Source organism: Athalia rosae, chromosome 1 (genome assembly GCF_917208135.1).
Source record: "Athalia rosae chromosome 1, iyAthRosa1.1, whole genome shotgun sequence".
NCBI lineage: Eukaryota > Metazoa > Arthropoda > Insecta > Hymenoptera > Athaliidae > Athalia > Athalia rosae.
In genome coordinates this window covers 32,535,303-32,552,764 of record NC_064026.1, presented here as the reverse complement: position 1 = coordinate 32,552,764, position 17,462 = coordinate 32,535,303, and the positions used below count along the sequence as shown (strand labels likewise).

The following is a 17,462-nucleotide window of genomic DNA, read 5'->3' as shown; positions in this document are numbered from 1 at the left end:
GGGGGTATGAAAAATAACACACGCGGGAGACCCCTTCGCATCAATGAATTCATAAAATCTCTATGGTACTGCCCCGTACCATACCTAACATGCTCTATCAATTTTTTCAAATGAAATAATTAACACTTGAAATAATACATGGATTATCATATACTCAACTGTCAGAACCGTGTCGTGTCCTGTTCTCGGATATATCGTAAAAGTTATGATGTTCTTCGTCTATACAAATTATTATTGAAAATGGTGTCCATACTGCTAATTGTAAGCAGATGATCAAGTAGCAGTAGTCATAAAACAGTAATAAGAAGCAACGATCGTCATCAAACGAAAAAATCATCACTTGTAAAAAATCCTAAAATCATAAATTAAAAAGTACTAGTTATTGAGAACTTGAATATTTAATGAAAGATTGTTAAAACATGTTGACATATAATTCAATGATTAATTTCATCATTCTTGCTAATGAATATCTACATTAACTCATTTTACGTCCGTACCATGGACAAACATGTCACTATCAACGTAGCGTGAAAATTTTTTAATTTTATTCCTATTTTCGTTATTTTGAAGTTGCAGTGAAATGCTTCTGCACACTAATTTCTGACATTAAATGAACTAATTGTAAGTATGTGCATGAAAAAGCCAAAAATATTTACTTCTAAAATGGAAAAATTTTTTGCTCGAAAAAACACAGTTAGAACCGAATCACCCACGTATACCTAGGTGAGTAAAACATTGTATGAAGTACCTGTACATTGTACGTACGTACATACCACTTTTCAACCTGTGTATTATGCGGTGACCGCGGTATTTTAATTTATGGAAAAGAAATCCATGCAGGATAACACAAATCCCGACACAAATCTTTAATAGAGGAATATTTAAAATGTAACTTTAGAATATCATCTCACGTGACGTAGCCGTTCGCGTTTATAAAATCGCTGTACGTCACGAATCATCTGGAAGTGAAAAACCGAATATCAATAATATTGATAATAATAAAGATAGCAATAACTTTTTGATGGAATCTCAGAGTCAAAATCTTTGATTTTGTGATTAGCTCGAGATTTATACGAATGGAAAATGTAATTATATAACTCTTTTGAGAAGGATAAATAGAATTAGATTTCCATGCATATCAATCAGAAATGAGGCATATTAAAAGATCGTATGTACCTTTTTCGTTTCCTGTAAAGTGACTGGAACGTATTCTGAGTTCATTGTAGATACCACTTTACTATAGTCTTTGTAAAGGACAAAATGCTGTTTGAGCCAATGTCGTATGCCGAGTATACGTTCTCGAATCACGCTCAAATGCAAATGCCTGTTGTCGCCAAAGTCGTACGAGGTATCATTTTCGAGATCTAAATCAGAAATTAAAACAAAATTTCAATGTCAAGCGCTAACTCTTACAATGCACAACGCCCTGAAGATTGTCAACGAATGAAACTGGTACCATCAATTATGGGTATATTAAACCTATCGTGGGAATTCGATTCATGATTTTTCATCTGCTCGTTATTCTGTTTACTCCACACAACAAATTGAGGGGGAAAAAACGAAATTGATGGCAATCCTACTTCTTAAAGTTCGGACTACAATATTTTTCAGGTAGGTCAATAGGAAGCGAAAGCCGAACGTGCGGTATCTTAAAATATGAAGGGACTTTCCGACGAATTGTCCGAAAAAACACAATTAAAGTTATAAGCTCGTTTCAACATTGCAACCGTTTTGAACGTTACAAGCAAATTTAATCGACAAAATAGACATAGGAAAAAGCGTGTGATGCGCTTACTGGGAATTTTTGAACGTTCGTGAAATGAGTCCAGTATCTCAAAATAATCTGACACGTTTCGCAAAATTGTCACATGAATATAATAGGCAGAGTATGCGGCTTCGCTCACAACAGTGGGCCAAGCGCTATAGGTATAGTAGTATGCATATCGAATCGAGTAAGTCGAGACGCAAGTTCGAAATCGCAGCAGAACTAACGGTAAACTACAGTAGTGCAGGCAACAGTTTACCGGGTCGTTTAAAGGTGGCAACGTTCGGGAGGTCGAGAGGCTTAAAAAAATACTCGTGAAAACTATCCGTTTGGCGCGAAAAATCACTTGCGCTGTTACGGTCATCTCGATCCCGGTGTCTAATTGCACCGGTAGTCATGAACCTCTGTTCTTTCTCCATCATTTTCACGACGTAACAACGAAAGCGATCTCGCAGATGGTCTTTCTCCCGTTGCAATCGAAGCTCCTTCCTGATCTCCCGTCTCATCATCTCAACGTCTTTGGTGTGATATCGAAAACCTGCTTCTTGTTTGACAGATCCCAAATTAATTCTAGTTCGATTTTTTACGTTAGCAATAGCGCCCCGTTTTTTGCCTTGTACAATCTCCTCGGTTTTAAAATTATCTGAACATTTCGTCCGAGTATCAGGGTTGATATTTTTTTGCGAACACTGACGAGGTTTTTCAGTAACAGAAAAGTCTTTGGTTGGAAAATCACCAGCCTTTGTACGGATTTTCTCCAGTTTCTTTTTTTCTTCAATATTTGCTGCCATCGATGCTCTTTCGTGTCTCAAATTCTGAGAAACCTTCGTTTTTTTTTTTCCAAGCTGATCCCGTTTAGAGAGGGCAGCGGTGTGAGGAGATTGAGAGCGACGCAAATCGGGTTTCTTCTCGAAATCGGGTAGAAATGCAGAGGGTTTTGAGACGTAAGATTCCCTAGTTGAATTGACTGTTGAATCTCTTGGACTTTTTCGTTGTTTTTTACTGCCTCTATTACTGTTGACACTAAGCTCAATGCTCTTTATGTTGTAATCGTTGAGATTAGCACCTGAAGCTGTGTCACATTCCTCTACTTCTGAAACCGTTGCTTCGGTTCTCAGCAATAGAGATTTTTGTTGTTGGTCCTTCCTAACTTTACTTTGATCCAAAAGGGTGAGAGAAGATTTGTTTCCACATTCTAATGACAGTGAAACTTCAAGGTTCAAAATATCAGAAGGGGTCTTCACAAAGTCTTCCGAATAAGTGGCAACGGAAGCAACTAAGGTTGATTGATCATTGTAATCTTCCATAACACTACATTTTTCATCTTCTTCAACATGAATCATCGATTCAACACTCTTCACAGTAATTTCTTCATTAGTACAAGTATTTGATTTGTTCAAAACCAGGTGTGAAGATCGTACAGTAGACTGACGTTGAATTTGGATAACTTCTTTGCTGATCAAGCTCGCCATATCCACTTTGGATTTCTCACTCATTAGAACGTCGCCATACTTGTTATTGAGATTGCCTTCACTAGCTGGCTCTGCGATTCTTTTCACTTCAGTCCTACCACTGTCGATCATAACTTGGGGATGAATCGTCTCCAACCTTGAAGAAGTATCATCAAATTCATTGAAAATGGTAGGCAGCTCTGTGCCTGATTCATTTTTCCATGCTTCCAAACTACGTTGCTTGTTGACATAAGTGTCTGGTATCCTTATGTCTAATTTGGTTCTTGTAGTTATTAGGTTACCATTGTCACCGAAACCATGATCACTCCTAATTGGGTCCTCACTATCGATCGAACTAATCTCACTCAAGCTCGAATACCGCAAGCACTTGATATCTTCGTTGCTTTTTATCTTGTATTTCCTATCGATTTCTTTGAGCTTCATCAACGCCACGGTTGCCTTAGATCGCGACATTAATTCAACCTGATTACTACGGATTACACGAAGCACTTTTTAAATTTCGAATATTCTTCACAATTTTTGACGATCGAACGATAATTTCGGTTTTGACATTCAGTCAGCTGTTCGTAGTGTATTACAAAACAGTCGCTATGATGTATACGATTGGTTGCCATGGATACGGATTATGAAATCCTGTCTGTATCCATAGTCTGAGTTATGCTGAGGGATTAGGTTTAGGTGCATTTTAACCGGTAGGCGTCGTTAAAGAGTAGTGAGGTCGGTGGGAGACGTTCGATACCAACAATCCTCGGTCGGCGAGTAACGGTATGAGTATAGCGCTCCTGGTATCTCTGCTTTATCAACACTCCGTGGTATTTTAGAAACGCAAGTTGGTTGAGTCATCATCAACGTAGCGGCGCCGCATAGGTCGAGCGTGGTTAGAGTTTATTGGTTGAATTATTGTAACGAATCAGGACTCTCCATCTGTCTGCCTCGAGTCCTCGGTTTCTCGTTTCGCCACGGTGTTCCGGCATTATTGGCTTGTTCCTCTTCAAAGCAGGTTCATAGACTCGGGTTATATCGCGATCCCGGCGCCCGAAATGCGATCGTTTTACCCGTATTTCGCCTTGTTGGCGATCTCCGCGGTGTGCGGGGAGATTTACTTTGAGGAAAAGTTCCTTGATGGTAAGTACGAGATATTTTTAAGCTTTAAAATTTAATAATTTCCACGGTGTTTACCCCCGTAGCCGAGGAGCGAGTGTATTTGACAATGAACCTACCTAAAAATTTATCGCAATTCACTCAGAAACTCGGGCCGAAAATCATAACCACACCCTGACTAAGTTACAATTCGTGTAGCGAATTTGAGACAAACGGAAATCGTTTTTCTACTACGAATTCAATAACCCCTTCTATTACGGAATTTGATATCAATAATTTAATTACTTAACTACCGGTAGGTCAGCGCCCCGTATCCTGTATTCGCGAGACACCGTACTAAAATAACTTAATTACAGTACAGATCGGTCGTATTCTACCGGATTTATTACCTTGCATAAACGAAAAATCTTTAGAATATCGTTGTTGCACTAACTTTTCGGTCTCGAAAACGACACGCGAAAGCCAACGAAGTGGCGAAAACGTAAGTGGGAATTATTGAACGCAGCCACCATCTGCGCCACATTTTATGTCCGGCCGGCCAATTCTTCGATTTCATTGACGTTCGCTTCTAATACTCCGAACGAATTCGACTCTTCTTCACAAAATTCATTAGCAATTGCTGTACTCTTTTTTTTCCCTTTTTTTTTCTTTTTGGGACTACGAACTATTCAATTACCCAATTGTCCCATTGCAATAGTTTCGTCATCTTTGAATTACAGATTCATGGGAAACAGAATGGGTCTATTCTGAGCACCCTGGAAAAGAATTTGGAAAGTTTGTACTAAGTCATGGAAAGTTTTGGAATGATCCTGAAAATGATAAAGGTATATATAATTTTCATTTTAATTAAATTTAGTTTTTCTCTAAAATTAAATATTAAAGTTGTAATGAACATCTTGGAAAATTGATAAATTGTGTCTTTTCATTTCACTTTGTAGGTATTCAAACCTCTCAGGATGCAAAATTTTACGGACTTAGCAAAAAGTTCACCCCCTTTAGCAACAAGGACAAACCATTAGTTATCCAGTTCTCTGTAAAGCATGAACAGGGCATTGATTGCGGTGGTGGATATGCCAAGGTTTTTGACTGCTCACTTGACCAGAAGGACATGCACGGAGAAAGTCCGTATCTTCTCATGTTTGGTGAGTAAAAAGATAGCCTGACGTACTTCATTAAATTTCTCATACACTGACTCCTCATTCACAAACACTTTGTTCCTCTAGTTTTGATTCAAAATATATGGTTTTTTTTCATATTTATACGACAGCTCTCTGGAATTGGTCCAACATTGTTCGGCCTTAAACATTTGTTTACATGGAAGTTGAGGAGGAATTTCCTAATCACTTTGACAAAAGATCAATACTTGAAACCCTCAGGCGTTGTTGTTTCTCGTTTCATTATTAGAAATTTCTATCCATTTGTAGGACCGGATATTTGCGGACCTGGAACCAAGAAGGTTCATGTCATCTTTAACTACAAGGGAAAAAATCTTTTGATCAACAAAGACATTCGCTGCAAAGATGATGTCTACACTCACCTCTACACATTGATTGTCAGGCCTGACAACACCTATGAGGTAAAATACAGCGATATACTATATGTTACATATGTTACTATAATAAATTAGAAAAACCGAGCATAGAGTGACTCGTTTGTGGAGGAGAAGTGCTAGGAAGGTATTCGGAAAGTCAAACAGTCTTGCTTATGCCCTGCATACATTATCATACCTATTCCAGGTACCTAGCAAAGACACAAATATCTTAACTTGAGAGTTTCATTAAAAAAACAAAAAAGCTTTTCAACAGACTAACAGATCATGTCCACGTTATTACGTTTCAACATCAATAATGGGGTGATAATATTCCTACTTCCAATGTCATCAAAGTTTTCTAGACTTGCTAGCTCATTTCAATTATCTTTCACACTTCAGGTTTTGATTGACAACGAAAAGGTAGAGTCCGGAGACTTGGAAGCTGATTGGGAGTTTCTACCAGTCAAAAAAATCAAGGACCCCAACACTAGCAAGCCTGATGATTGGGATGACAAGGCAACCATTCCCGATCCCGATGACACGAAACCTGAAGACTGGGACAAACCAGAACATATTCCTGATCCAGAAGCCACCAAACCAGATGACTGGGACGATGAGATGGATGGAGAATGGGAAGCACCGATGATCGATAACCCTGATTATAAGGTGAAAAATTTCGTAAACATACTATTCTGGTATACATATATCAAGGCAGCTAGGAATCGTTTATTCACTTACTTTTGCATTTTCTAATTTCAGGGCGAATGGAAACCTAAACAAATAGACAACCCCAACTACAAGGGACCATGGATTCATCCTGAAATTGACAATCCTGAATACCAACCAGATCCTGAACTTTATAAACGTGATGAGATTTGTGGCATTGGTTTTGATCTCTGGCAGGTTAAGTCTGGCACCATCTTTGACAATGTTCTCATCACCGACGATCCCGAAGTTGCAGCCAAAGTCGGAGAGGAAGTTTGGAAGCCAACTATTGTGAGTATTTATTTTATAGTACATGATAAGAACCTTGATAAGCTTGAGTGGCCTTCTCTTTTAATCATGCATAATAAACTTTTGACGTGATGACAAAAGCGGGTCCGATTATAATGAGCGATATAAAGCTGGAATTCCTCGTTACTGACAACACTGTTTTCCAAAGATCTACACGAGTGATAATCGAGCATGAACTTGTCACCAAAACAATTAATTCCACTTATAGGAGGGAGAGAAAAAAATGAAGGAAGCTCAACATGACGAAGAACAGAAACAGAGAGAGAAAGAAGTCAAGGAAAGTGAAGAGAAAGACGATGAGGATGACGATGACGACGAAGAAGACAACACTATTCCTGATCCTGAAGACTCTGTGAGTATAACTGAGCATCGCTCGCATAACCCTGGTTAATTTTTCATATGCAAATGCGAACATGATGACAAGACGACTTCCGAACCCGATGAGTGATAAACGCTGGAATTCCTCGTTGCTGATGAAATTTATAAATAATCGAGGCCCGATTCTTATAATTAGTACCACATGGCGTAATATCCATAGATAACCAGATTTTTTCTGTTTACTCCATTTTAGGAACACGACGAATTGTAAATAGTGTGTCTCCGATGGCACAAACACAGACTGTATTCCAGGAGCTGCCTAGTTGTGTGACGCTATTAACCATTGCAAGAGTGAGACAACTGGTATAAAATTTTACGGAGAGTAGTACAGTATGCTTCGGACGCACCCGATAACGTGTGTGTGGACAGGATCGAAAAAATAATTTGAAACATTACTTTGTGCAAGTTGACAACACTCGATTACTTGCCAAGGCATATTAATACTTGTAAAATTTAGTTGAAAAACAATCAGAAATCTCCTGCAGTTTCCTGGGTATTTGTAAAAAGATCGCGTGCGTACCGCTATTTATCGTAATCAAACTTCAGTTATTGAAGAATCTCCGGAACGTAGAAAACTTCTACAGGAACAAATGTCATGCCCGTGTCCACACCACCATCAGCTCCAAAAGACTATGTTGTTCCGTTTTTGTTTGTCAAGTGTTTTTATACATAATTAAAATAAAAGGAAAAGTAATTGAGATGTACTTCAACGACACAATCTTAGTATTATCTCGTTCTCCGTACGTTGACGGCGCACGCGTCGTAGACACGCATTGCGAACTTGAGTGAATTTAAAAGTGATGGGTGTGTGCAAACGTGACTGAATGATAAAAATAGCTGATTAATGTATCAAACCACCAATACCGATGTAATAAATGAAATAAGACTTTTCTAGACTTTAGTTTTTTTTTTTTGTTTTCTTTATTCATTCACTCTATTCAAACAAGGTAATTAATGTTTGATCAAATTGCAAGTCACGTAAACGAAGTCGCTGAATATTCTATAAATCGAAATCAATGGCACTACCTCATCTTTTTCCCGAATCTAGGCTAATTTTCCTATCTAATGATTTTTCTTCCTCAGTTTTCGTTTTGGAGGATTGAACCGTGCACCATATAATACCCCGCCAAAAATCCTCCGAAGAACACCTGATACGCAAAAGAAGCTGCATGAAGAACAGTTTTGTTCTTAATTCAATAAATTATAGAGCAACTGCGACCTCCACTGACTGATACGACGTATCACCATTTTTAATACGTTTAATTCAGTGGCGTTGTACACTTAAATAAGGTGGGATTCTGGAATTGATTGTCTCAAATTTCAGAATTCTTCAATATCAGGTACAGTCAAAGTTATGGCAAGCTACGTGGAGATCAACTGCTGTATGATAGAGACTCTCCTTTACTTGATAGGGACTTCTATACGATAGGGATCCTCTCTCTAGTGATCAAAGATGCCATTTATGACTCATAGTTCCAAGCATGTTTGAATGCGGCATCGTATAGTTACGCCGATGGTGTATAAGCGCTTATGCAGTTGGGAACGGCCTACACGCAGAGTCAGTAGATGTCCCCACCGGACGTCCGTAATTATTTCAGTCGGAAGCCAACGAATTCGTTGTCGGAAACGATTGCTTTTGATTTACTTGTCCTTCCGAGAAGCTGGTTTGCAGTCCTATCTCCATGGCAGTGGGTAGTATGTACTACAATACGTACGTAGTATGTACGTGCGTACGTAGACGCAAACGTTTTACTAATCTCTGGCTTTACATACTTTTTCAGTAAAAACAAGCGGAAGTAAAATGTCTGTGAAGAAGTTACGAAAAAAACATACGCACGTGTCACCGAGAATCAAACGTATTGGCTTTACACAAAAAAATGAAACGTTTTCAAAAAGCGAGGTGAAGAAGGTTGCAAAAAATAGCAAGGCTTCAGTAATTGCTCATGAGATAAAATACGTGAAACTGCTTGCCGACAACGACAAAAAGGTCAGAGATAAGGTTCTGAAAAATCTACGAAAATGGTTAATAGTTCGATCTCGAAGCGCTTTTGGTGAGAGACATCTTGAGCACTAGATTATTTTGTACGTTCTTCAATCTTCATATGCTGAAATTTGACGTTTTTACAGCCTTTGTGGAGCAAGATTTTATGAGGTTATGGAAAGGCCTTTATTACTGCATGTGGATGTCCGACAAACCCTTGACTCAAGAAGATCTTGCCGAAGCAATCAGCAAATTTGTGCACTGTTTCAACAATAGCGAAACTACCCTACTCTACATTAAATGTACCTTGTGGACTCTTGCGACTGAATGGTTCGGAATCGATCAGCATAGATTAGACAAATTTCAAATGGTATGTTTATCAATATAATTTCTGTGAACTATAAGTAAACTAATAAACCTCTAATAGTTATATGTAAGCAATGATTGTATTCTTGCAGCTGATTAGGAGGATAATTCGACAAACATTTGAGATTTGTAAGAAAAACTCTTGGAGTCATGAATGGGTCGACGGAATTGCAAAAATAATTGAAAGTGTGCTCATAGAATCAAAAACCACAATAGGATTTAATTTGCATCTAACGGAATTATACTTGGAGGAACTTTCCAAGGTAGGCAGCCATTTTTTCTCTAATAGAATTCTAGCTCACGTACAGCCTTGAATATCGAGTTTCACTCTACTAGGTGAGTGGCGGTGATATCCCGGAAGACATAGTTCTCGAATTAGTGCGGCCTTTTGCAATTCAGCTTGCTACAATAGATGACGGAAGACAGACGCGACATGTCATGAAGCACATATTTAGGCATCTTATTTTTCAATCCAATATAGGCATGGATTATATTGAACAATTCGAAGCTTGGAAACATGTATGTACACCAACATTCTTTTTCTTATGCAAGAGTAGATCTTGTTGAATTTATAAAATTGTTTGGATTAATACTAACATAATATCACTATTTTTGAACGATTAGGCTGGTTTTCCTGGAGGGAACATTGATGCTATGCAAAAAGTAGAAACTGAAAATGCTGTTGATGAATCAGGGAAAGAAAGTATCGAGGATGCCGATGATAATGATAAGTTTGCTGAAACAGGAGAAGAACCTTTGGATCCGCGAGCCGGAAAAGTTGACGTTGTGTTACCTCAACTGCCATTCAATGCAAAAGCCATGGCTGAATTAATCATACTATACAGATTTCATCCATCCTCTACATCTAAAACACGCAAGCAGATACTCCAGGTGGCCAAAGAGTATGTGCATACATATTTCACATAGTGTATTTGCTGACCACAATGAAGTGCATGTACCTTAGAATTATGACTCATGTTGAATACGAATTATTGGAGATTGCTCTTACGTCTATAGGTTTACCGAATTATCCGCAGGCAGGATGCCTCTTGGTATCAAGAAAATTGAATTATACAAGGGTTCGAAAGGTGATTTGAATTCAAGAAGCGCGGCGTTGCGATTATTGCATTTCGAACAGGAACTTTACTCAGATACAACCCGAGGTAAACGGAAGAAGAAGTCTAGCCACACGATGGAAAAGGTTGTTGATTCAGATATAGATTCTCTTCATACCAAAAAGAAATCAAAACCTGAAGCTGCAACAAACAAAAAAAAGCGAAAAGTTGACACATCCGACACAATAGAAGACATATCAAAATCTGAAAATAGCAGAATGAATCCCAACAAAGTAAAATCCAAAGCATTGGATCAGCCTAAAAACAAAAAAAGAATCAGAACTTTGATTGGAGAAGATTCACTACCAGTTGTCAAGAGGTCTAACGAAAAAAAAAAAAAAATTGCAGAGACCGAACAAAGTGCAGAGACCAAGACAAGTTTAGTGGAAAATATTGTACACAAAATTATGAAGAGTCAGAATAAGATCGAAAAACTAAAGCAGACGAATATTAAGAATATATCAGCCGATAATGATCTCATAATTTCTGTACAGTATTCTAAACCCGAGGCTGGAGTAAAAAATTTGAATAAATATAGCACTGACGGAAACTGGAGTGTGTCAGAAAATGTTAATGCAACTCCTCGATTACCTAAAAATCTGAAGGCAGCTGCTGTTGGCGGTAATGTGCAAGATGATCCAAATGCGATTAAGCAATCACAGCAAGACGATGCTTCATCTTGGTTAACACCTATTAGAGCAAAAAAGATACCGAAAAATATGGTAATCCTCTTAGAACTAATGCAGAAACCTGATTTACTGATACCCAACCTTAAAATAAACTTGCCTTTGCGATTTGTTGGTTCCAGAAAATCATAACTAAGATGACATCACCCGCCACACCTCAAGCACAGATAATCAAGGAAACTGCATCCTCAAGTTCAAAAAAAAAAGTAAAAATAGTCCTTCAAAACAATACGTCACAATATACATCAGAATACATGCGTCAATTACGTCAGAGTCCAGCCATACCTTTTGATGCAAGCCGGAAACCTCTAGTAGGTGTCCTTAAGCCTAGCCCTATACCTAGCCCGGTAAATCCATTCTACAGAAGGTGATGTAAATAAATGTTTCATTTTTCTACCAACTACTGCTAAATAGATTGATATTATTTTTCCTGTATTATTGTGAAATATGGAGAGGGGACTGTATGTAATTCCTTATATTTTCTATTTTCAAACCAGTTACATTTGATGACCGCAATTTTTTTTCAACATTAATTAAAAAATTAATCGCAATGCGCCGTTTAATTTTACTAAATTCTAGATATTTGAATACATCGTCAATTTTTATTATGTTTACAAAGTTCAGATTTCATGAATATTTGGTATCCTGTAAACAAGTACACTTCGTAAATATTGAAATACATTTTTTAGTTACGAGAACATCTGAGGAAGAACGTAAAGCTTATGGTTATAATACAATCACAGTCATCATAATGTCTCAGCTGCGAAAGGCAGTTAACTCACTAAATAGTAAGCATATCACTGAATAATTTACTGGGTTTGAAATATTCTATCATACACCCTCAAATTTTACCAACATTATCACCTTTTCTCCATATTGAGCAGACAATATTTATTCAGTTGATAATGCGTCGATGTACCGATTATTATTAAATGATACAAACGATAATATCATTTCACTACAGATAAGGGGAACTCGGATTCAAGCTTTATGGTTTTGTCCAAAGACAAACCAACATGGGTCTGAGTTGGAAATTTTAAACAAACGACATAGATATTTTTTTTTTATTTGAAAAGAACAATTATCCAAATTCTGATTCTGATTATTGCTTATTGGAGAATTGATCACAAAGAGAGACCAAATTGATGATTAGTTGAAAAAAATTATGTGTCGCAAGTGTTGTTAAATCTAATTGGCGTGTGTGAAAACTGGAAAATAAATTGCTGAATAAAAAAATCTCACTGAACTTTGAAATGCGGCAGCACATTCGATTCTGTATAATTATTAACACGTTGTTGTTTTTTTGATCATTTTTGTTTTTTTATTTTCCAATTTCTGCTAAAGATTCTTCAGCATACGAACACGGGGTTTCATTATCACAGGGTTCAGAATTAAAATATGTTTCCAAATTTTTAAATATCATTGAGTATTTCGATGACTTGCTATTAACTGGATCGAACACAGACGACACAAAGCTGACCTGTCCTTTTATGATGATTTCATGTAATTTGAATATAACTTGAGTGGGATTCAATAAATGTTGCAGTTTTTTTTTTTGGATCTCGCGTCCAACTGTTTTAGTGTGATTTGTACACGCTTGCATAAAACGACTTGATTTTATCGTGTTCTCAAACTAACTTAGGATTAACAAGACTATTTTCACATTTGCTACCACATATTGACACCAATAGTTTAACAAGTTATTCTCGGCTATTAAGAATTATTAATATACATCACGACACACTTACGTAGCTATTCATTATGCCAGAGTAATTTGCTCAGATTTTTGTGTACCTGAGTATACCTATATTGAAGGTACACTAGTTGATGTAAATAACCAGTGCCTGGAGGTGTGGCTAATTTATAAATATTATAAGGTATGTGCTAGAGTTCATCTATCGATACATACAACCAGCTATTATGGTTTCAATACTTGAATTCTCATTGCTAAACAGATTCAATGAAAATCACAAGTTTCTAGATTTCAATAATCTCCAACATGTTTTATCTGTCTCTTTTGAATGGTCCTGCTTGTAAGACATATTACAAATATTGCAAATTGAATTTGTTCAGACAATACAAGTGTTGTTGACCATATAGCTGCTTCTTTGGCACGTGAATTCACTTCTTAACTTACGTCGAGATATGCTAAATCTACATCTAAGGAAAAATATATTTTTTCATCTTGTCAGCTTCCAATACGTACATGTTATCTGGTTACAAAACAGCTACAACTCATTCAATCTACAATTAACACTAAGTGAATTATTTACATGCATTTGATTGCCAAATCTTTATCAAAGTACCATCAGAGCTTCACTTTTTGTTCAGCTGAAAAATTGATTAATCTGAACTTTGAGTTTTTTGATGAGTTATCTTGTTGTATAATACTCGTTGGAAGTAATATACTACTTGAACAAATGAAACAAAATATCGGAATATTTCTCATTATTCCAAATGATACAGACACCACAAAGCTTGGTAATAAAAATAGTGTAAAAGTTTCAACGTCCTACTCTTCTAATATTGTCCGCGGTATACATCAGTTTTCAATTATCCCATGAAGATTCTGAGCTAACTTATTCATTTTGAATAACTTACTATGTTCCTTTTGATTCTTTAACGAAGATTTGTTACATCACTCAATGTTAATCCTAATTTGTACAAGACATTGATAAGATACTGTAAATGACTGTTTGAAATACATGTTGTTTAAAATTCAATGCTGATAGCTATTTTTTTGTAAAAATCGGTACACTTCCTGTATTGAAGCTCAAAAAGGATGTAGCATAATACTACACCACTAAAGATATTACACAAATGGAAATTTTCAAAACTTCTAGTTTCAAAATGTAACTAAATTGCCCCACAGATAACAATGACCATACTAATTTGTAAAAGATTTGTTTACTATTTCTCAGAAATCAAACTACGAATTCCAAATAATTAGGTGAGGAAACTAGTATTTTGGCTATACTATAAAATTAAACCACATCTATCCATTCGAGCTTGAAATATTAACTTCCATTTGTAGAATTGATTAACATTGAAGAAAAATAACAAAAATAATATCGTGCTGAATGTTAGCTGTTACACTACAGTATCGAAGCTCATATCCGCTAATTACGTATATGACTTGAGTCTTGAATTTGAAGAATTAGGAATTGGGAAAGTTTCATGGAGCTTACAATAGCAACCTTTCACCTACACCTTTATATCACGATTATAAAGCTATCACTGGTAGCCTATAGCTGCCATTACTCCAATTCAACAATATCAATAGAACTATAAACTTCCCAAACCGAATAGAAGATTACTAAGAAAAATAGTTTTGTACTGAAAAATATGAATTTGTTAACGCTCCATTATCTGAACAATCCGAAAGTGTGTAGACTTATGTATTAAAATGAGTAAATTTTTAAATCATTAGTACAAAGTTTAAAGAGATTTGCTTTGAAAACCACAAGTAAATTGATACAAAATTTTCTATTTAGAGTGTCAAATGAACCACATCCATTTAATTAGTCGAGTATTTCATTGTAAGTATGTACCTATATCACCTAACGAGTTTTCTCGCTTTTCTATTTCCCCATCGGTGACCCATATAATGTGTATCCTAACGAATACTGTTGCTGGATTACCAAATTTTGGTCATGATTAATTAGCGATGCAATATAGTTAAAACCTTGTTCTATTCATCTAAAGACATGTTTCAATCAACCATGACTCCTCCAGCGCCAGTACCATCCCATTTCAATTTGATTGAAACCGTTACTGAATAAAGACAGGCAAATGAATACCACTGCATGTACCAATGCCCAGAGTTGGAATAATGGAGAAATTATAAGTAATAGTATTGCTGCACCTGTAATCAATTAAGGTACATGCTAAAGTGGTCACATCATATTTTTGTTGGCGAAGTAATCTCTTCACATTTAGGAAAGTAGAAAATTGACTTTGCCATAGAAGAAATTTTATATCCTGTCCCATTTGTATGGGCATATTTCGTACTATCAACAATTTTGTTTTAGTTTATCAAATGTATGAGGGATATTACTTACCTGTCAACAAACTCCAAAATCCAATGGCAGCTCGTAATGGTATCAGAGAAGCCATTGGCCATATTTTAGCTGGGAATGATTTTCTTTTAGAAAATTGTTCTAGAGATGCTTCTTTATGATGCCATCTATTCTCCAGCCACTGTCTTAGCATTGAATCATCTTTTGGTACATCCGTAGCTGGAATACGCTCCACATGAAAATGAACTTCTTTGGGTAGTTTGCCTCTGACTAGATCTACCTCAGATTGTGGTACGTAGTCGGGATATGCAATTGTTAGATCATAAACTGCATCGAGATATTCAGCTTGATGAAGGTGACGTACTAAGTAGCTGAACCCAGTTGTTTTTGGGTGTAATGTATAATCATATTTTGGTAATCCATGCTTGCTGGCATAGTTGTTAGATTTTTTTTTACTGTCTGGCGTTAAATCGGTACCCTCAGGAAATATCAAAAGTTGACAACGTCTACCAAGCGCCACCAAGTAATCTAGTGAACCTGATAATCGACCTCGATCTTCATCCCAGTGTCGCGTTATGTAAAGAAAGCCATTTATCTGCATGACCCATCCTGTAATAGGTTTCTTCCTTATAATACTGTTAATAGATAATGGATTCTATTACAATATATCATAGGTGGCATAACAGAATTATTGAAAACTGAATTAGATGTGAATGGAGGAATAGTAGTTTGTAATAAATGATCAATAATTTTGAGAGTTTAAGTGTACCTGGGCCAGGTATGTGCCGAATAGGATCTTTCAGAATGAACTTCAATTTGTGGGCAGCAACTTCTGGCATACACGCTTGGTACATCGCTGCCCATAAAAAGTTCCAGTCAACCCTGGTCCGGTGGTTCATGACAAGAATAGCAGATTCATAGGGGGAAATGTGATCTCCTGACACTAAGATCTTCACACCAAACATCTCCAATAGTCCCTAAGTTGTGATGCAAAGAAATGTGAAACATTATCGTATATGCCAATGGCATGTTGACTTCAGATTATCAGATTAACTGCAAAATAGTAAATTTCAGCCCCTATCACTTACTGTGGGATATAGTTCCCAACACGAGAAGAGTAGATCCGCGCATTTTCGAAATCTTATTGGGCTCAGGAGTAATACTGGTAAAAGTGGGCAGGCGATGAATAAAAAACCTGCAACAATGCTGCCATACCACAAAGCACAGTAGAGTGTTCCACGCAAAAGCGCTCGCATTACAATTCACAAGCCCCTGCGATTAGAAAATCATATCTTCAAAATTCCTTCATAATCGGGGGTACTTATTGGTAGCTGTGAAGTTTTTGATTCAAAAATACATACTTATGAGTCGAATATTGTGAAGTTGAAGAAAATTAAATTATTTTCGAAAAAATCAATCAATTGGAGCAGTAGAACAATTATTTTCTTTTACATACTGGCAATGATAATTTTCTATTTGCTATCGCAACACTTCTCTCCAACATTTGAGCCTGACGACTAAACTAACTCACAACTAGAACAGCCGTAATTTGGCTTCCCTCTAGTGTTTCCAGAGGGGCTTCCCTTCCTCACCCTGTGTAACTCACACTCATCCCCTTACTCCACTCAAATCTGACGTGCTAGTGGCTTCTGGGATGCTGTGTTGGACCATTATTGATCTACAGGATACACACACAACTAAAGACACAAGTACATGCTTTGTATGATAGAAACCTTACATTGAGGACACAAAATTTGCAATCCAATATAAAATCATACAGTACAAACCTACCCAAGCGTGATCTGACTCATTGTGAAATCAAATGTAAAATATTTCTTAACCAAGAATTAATGAAATGTCACTAAAAAGATAAATAAAAATATTCAACACAAACCAAAAACATAACTATGCCGTTCATTTCTTTTTCTCTAGCTAAACACTTGGACTGTGTATAACTGATAAACGAGTGAAATGCACATATATATATGTATATAGGCATATGCATATATTGACCAAAGATAAGATCCAGCCAAT

At 36.7% G+C, this 17,462-nt stretch overlaps 4 protein-coding genes across 10 annotated transcripts; 2 read left to right on the top strand and 2 right to left on the bottom strand.

Moving 5' to 3' along the window:
- Positions 1 to 379: 379 nt before the first annotated feature.
- LOC105691602 lies at positions 380 to 4,140 on the bottom strand. Its single transcript, XM_012410204.3, has 3 exons — positions 2,025 to 4,140; positions 1,177 to 1,364; positions 380 to 959 (listed from the first exon to the last, which is right to left on the bottom strand). The coding sequence occupies exons 1-3, from the start codon at positions 3,688 to 3,690 to the stop codon at positions 903 to 905; spliced, it is 1,911 nt and encodes a 636-aa protein (XP_012265627.2). The 5' UTR covers positions 3,691 to 4,140; the 3' UTR covers positions 380 to 902.
- A 63-nt stretch (positions 4,141 to 4,203) lies between these two features.
- LOC105691604 (calreticulin) lies at positions 4,204 to 8,157 on the top strand. The gene is made up of 8 exons (XM_012410205.3): positions 4,204 to 4,362; positions 5,058 to 5,162; positions 5,277 to 5,480; positions 5,763 to 5,914; positions 6,269 to 6,535; positions 6,629 to 6,865; positions 7,092 to 7,235; positions 7,455 to 8,157. Exons 1-8 carry the CDS (start codon positions 4,278 to 4,280, stop codon positions 7,470 to 7,472), a joined length of 1,212 nt encoding a protein of 403 aa, XP_012265628.1. The 5' UTR covers positions 4,204 to 4,277; the 3' UTR covers positions 7,473 to 8,157.
- A 602-nt stretch (positions 8,158 to 8,759) lies between these two features.
- Positions 8,760 to 14,132, top strand: LOC105691601 (ribosomal RNA processing protein 1 homolog). 3 transcript variants are annotated; one of them, XM_012410203.3, is made up of 8 exons: positions 8,760 to 8,949; positions 9,043 to 9,312; positions 9,389 to 9,612; positions 9,701 to 9,871; positions 9,945 to 10,127; positions 10,233 to 10,510; positions 10,626 to 11,445; positions 11,532 to 14,132. In XM_012410203.3, exons 1-8 carry the CDS (start codon positions 8,775 to 8,777, stop codon positions 11,778 to 11,780), a joined length of 2,370 nt encoding a protein of 789 aa, XP_012265626.2. In that variant the 5' UTR covers positions 8,760 to 8,774; the 3' UTR covers positions 11,781 to 14,132. The 3 variants fall into 3 exon arrangements, with proteins under 3 accessions (XP_012265626.2, XP_012265625.2, XP_012265624.2); XM_012410202.3 differs by having other exon boundaries at positions 8,809 to 8,972; XM_012410201.3 differs by having other exon boundaries at positions 8,810 to 8,956.
- On the bottom strand, positions 12,904 to 17,394 carry LOC105691605 (lysocardiolipin acyltransferase 1-like). Of its 5 annotated transcripts, none has more exons than XM_048652031.1 (5): positions 16,790 to 17,394; positions 16,517 to 16,720; positions 16,198 to 16,405; positions 15,471 to 16,037; positions 12,904 to 15,274 (listed from the first exon to the last, which is right to left on the bottom strand). In XM_048652031.1, exons 2-5 carry the CDS (start codon positions 16,682 to 16,684, stop codon positions 15,126 to 15,128), a joined length of 1,092 nt encoding a protein of 363 aa, XP_048507988.1. In that variant the 5' UTR covers positions 16,685 to 16,720; positions 16,790 to 17,394; the 3' UTR covers positions 12,904 to 15,125. The 5 variants fall into 5 exon arrangements, with proteins under 5 accessions (XP_048507988.1, XP_020711254.2, XP_012265630.2 ...); XM_020855595.2 differs by having other exon boundaries at positions 16,517 to 16,700; XM_012410207.3 differs by having other exon boundaries at positions 16,517 to 16,759; positions 16,885 to 17,394.
- Between the last annotated feature and the right edge of the window lie 68 nt (positions 17,395 to 17,462).

What these genes read in the sequence shown, in the direction of transcription:
- LOC105691604 (XM_012410205.3), top strand. Translation starts at nt 4,278, where the DNA reads ATGCGATCGTTTTACCCGTATTTCGCCTTGTTGGCGATCTCCGCGGTG. An exon ending in TGAGGAAAAGTTCCTTGATG is followed by an intron (nt 4,363 to 5,057) that starts GTAAGTACGAGA and finishes TTTGAATTACAG; the next exon opens with ATTCATGGGAAACAGAATGG. An exon ending in TCCGTATCTTCTCATGTTTG is followed by an intron (nt 5,481 to 5,762) that starts GTGAGTAAAAAG and finishes ATCCATTTGTAG; the next exon opens with GACCGGATATTTGCGGACCT.
- LOC105691602 (XM_012410204.3), bottom strand. Translation starts at nt 3,690, where the DNA reads ATGTCGCGATCTAAGGCAACCGTGGCGTTGATGAAGCTCAAAGAAATC. An exon ending in TGCCACCTTTAAACGACCCG is followed by an intron (nt 1,365 to 2,024) that starts GTAAACTGTTGC and finishes TTTCTGATTTAG; the next exon opens with ATCTCGAAAATGATACCTCG. An exon ending in CTTTACAGGAAACGAAAAAG is followed by an intron (nt 960 to 1,176) that starts GTACATACGATC and finishes TTTCACTTCCAG; the next exon opens with ATGATTCGTGACGTACAGCG.
- LOC105691601 (XM_012410203.3), top strand. Translation starts at nt 8,775, where the DNA reads ATGGTGTATAAGCGCTTATGCAGTTGGGAACGGCCTACACGCAGAGTC. An exon ending in GCAGTCCTATCTCCATGGCA is followed by an intron (nt 8,950 to 9,042) that starts GTGGGTAGTATG and finishes ATACTTTTTCAG; the next exon opens with TAAAAACAAGCGGAAGTAAA. An exon ending in TCGATCTCGAAGCGCTTTTG is followed by an intron (nt 9,313 to 9,388) that starts GTGAGAGACATC and finishes ACGTTTTTACAG; the next exon opens with CCTTTGTGGAGCAAGATTTT.
- LOC105691605 (XM_048651961.1), bottom strand. Translation starts at nt 16,684, where the DNA reads ATGCGAGCGCTTTTGCGTGGAACACTCTACTGTGCTTTGTGGTATGGC. An exon ending in GTTGGGAACTATATCCCACA is followed by an intron (nt 16,406 to 16,516) that starts GTAAGTGATAGG and finishes ATCACAACTTAG; the next exon opens with GGACTATTGGAGATGTTTGG. An exon ending in TCGGCACATACCTGGCCCAG is followed by an intron (nt 16,038 to 16,197) that starts GTACACTTAAAC and finishes AACCTATTACAG; the next exon opens with GATGGGTCATGCAGATAAAT.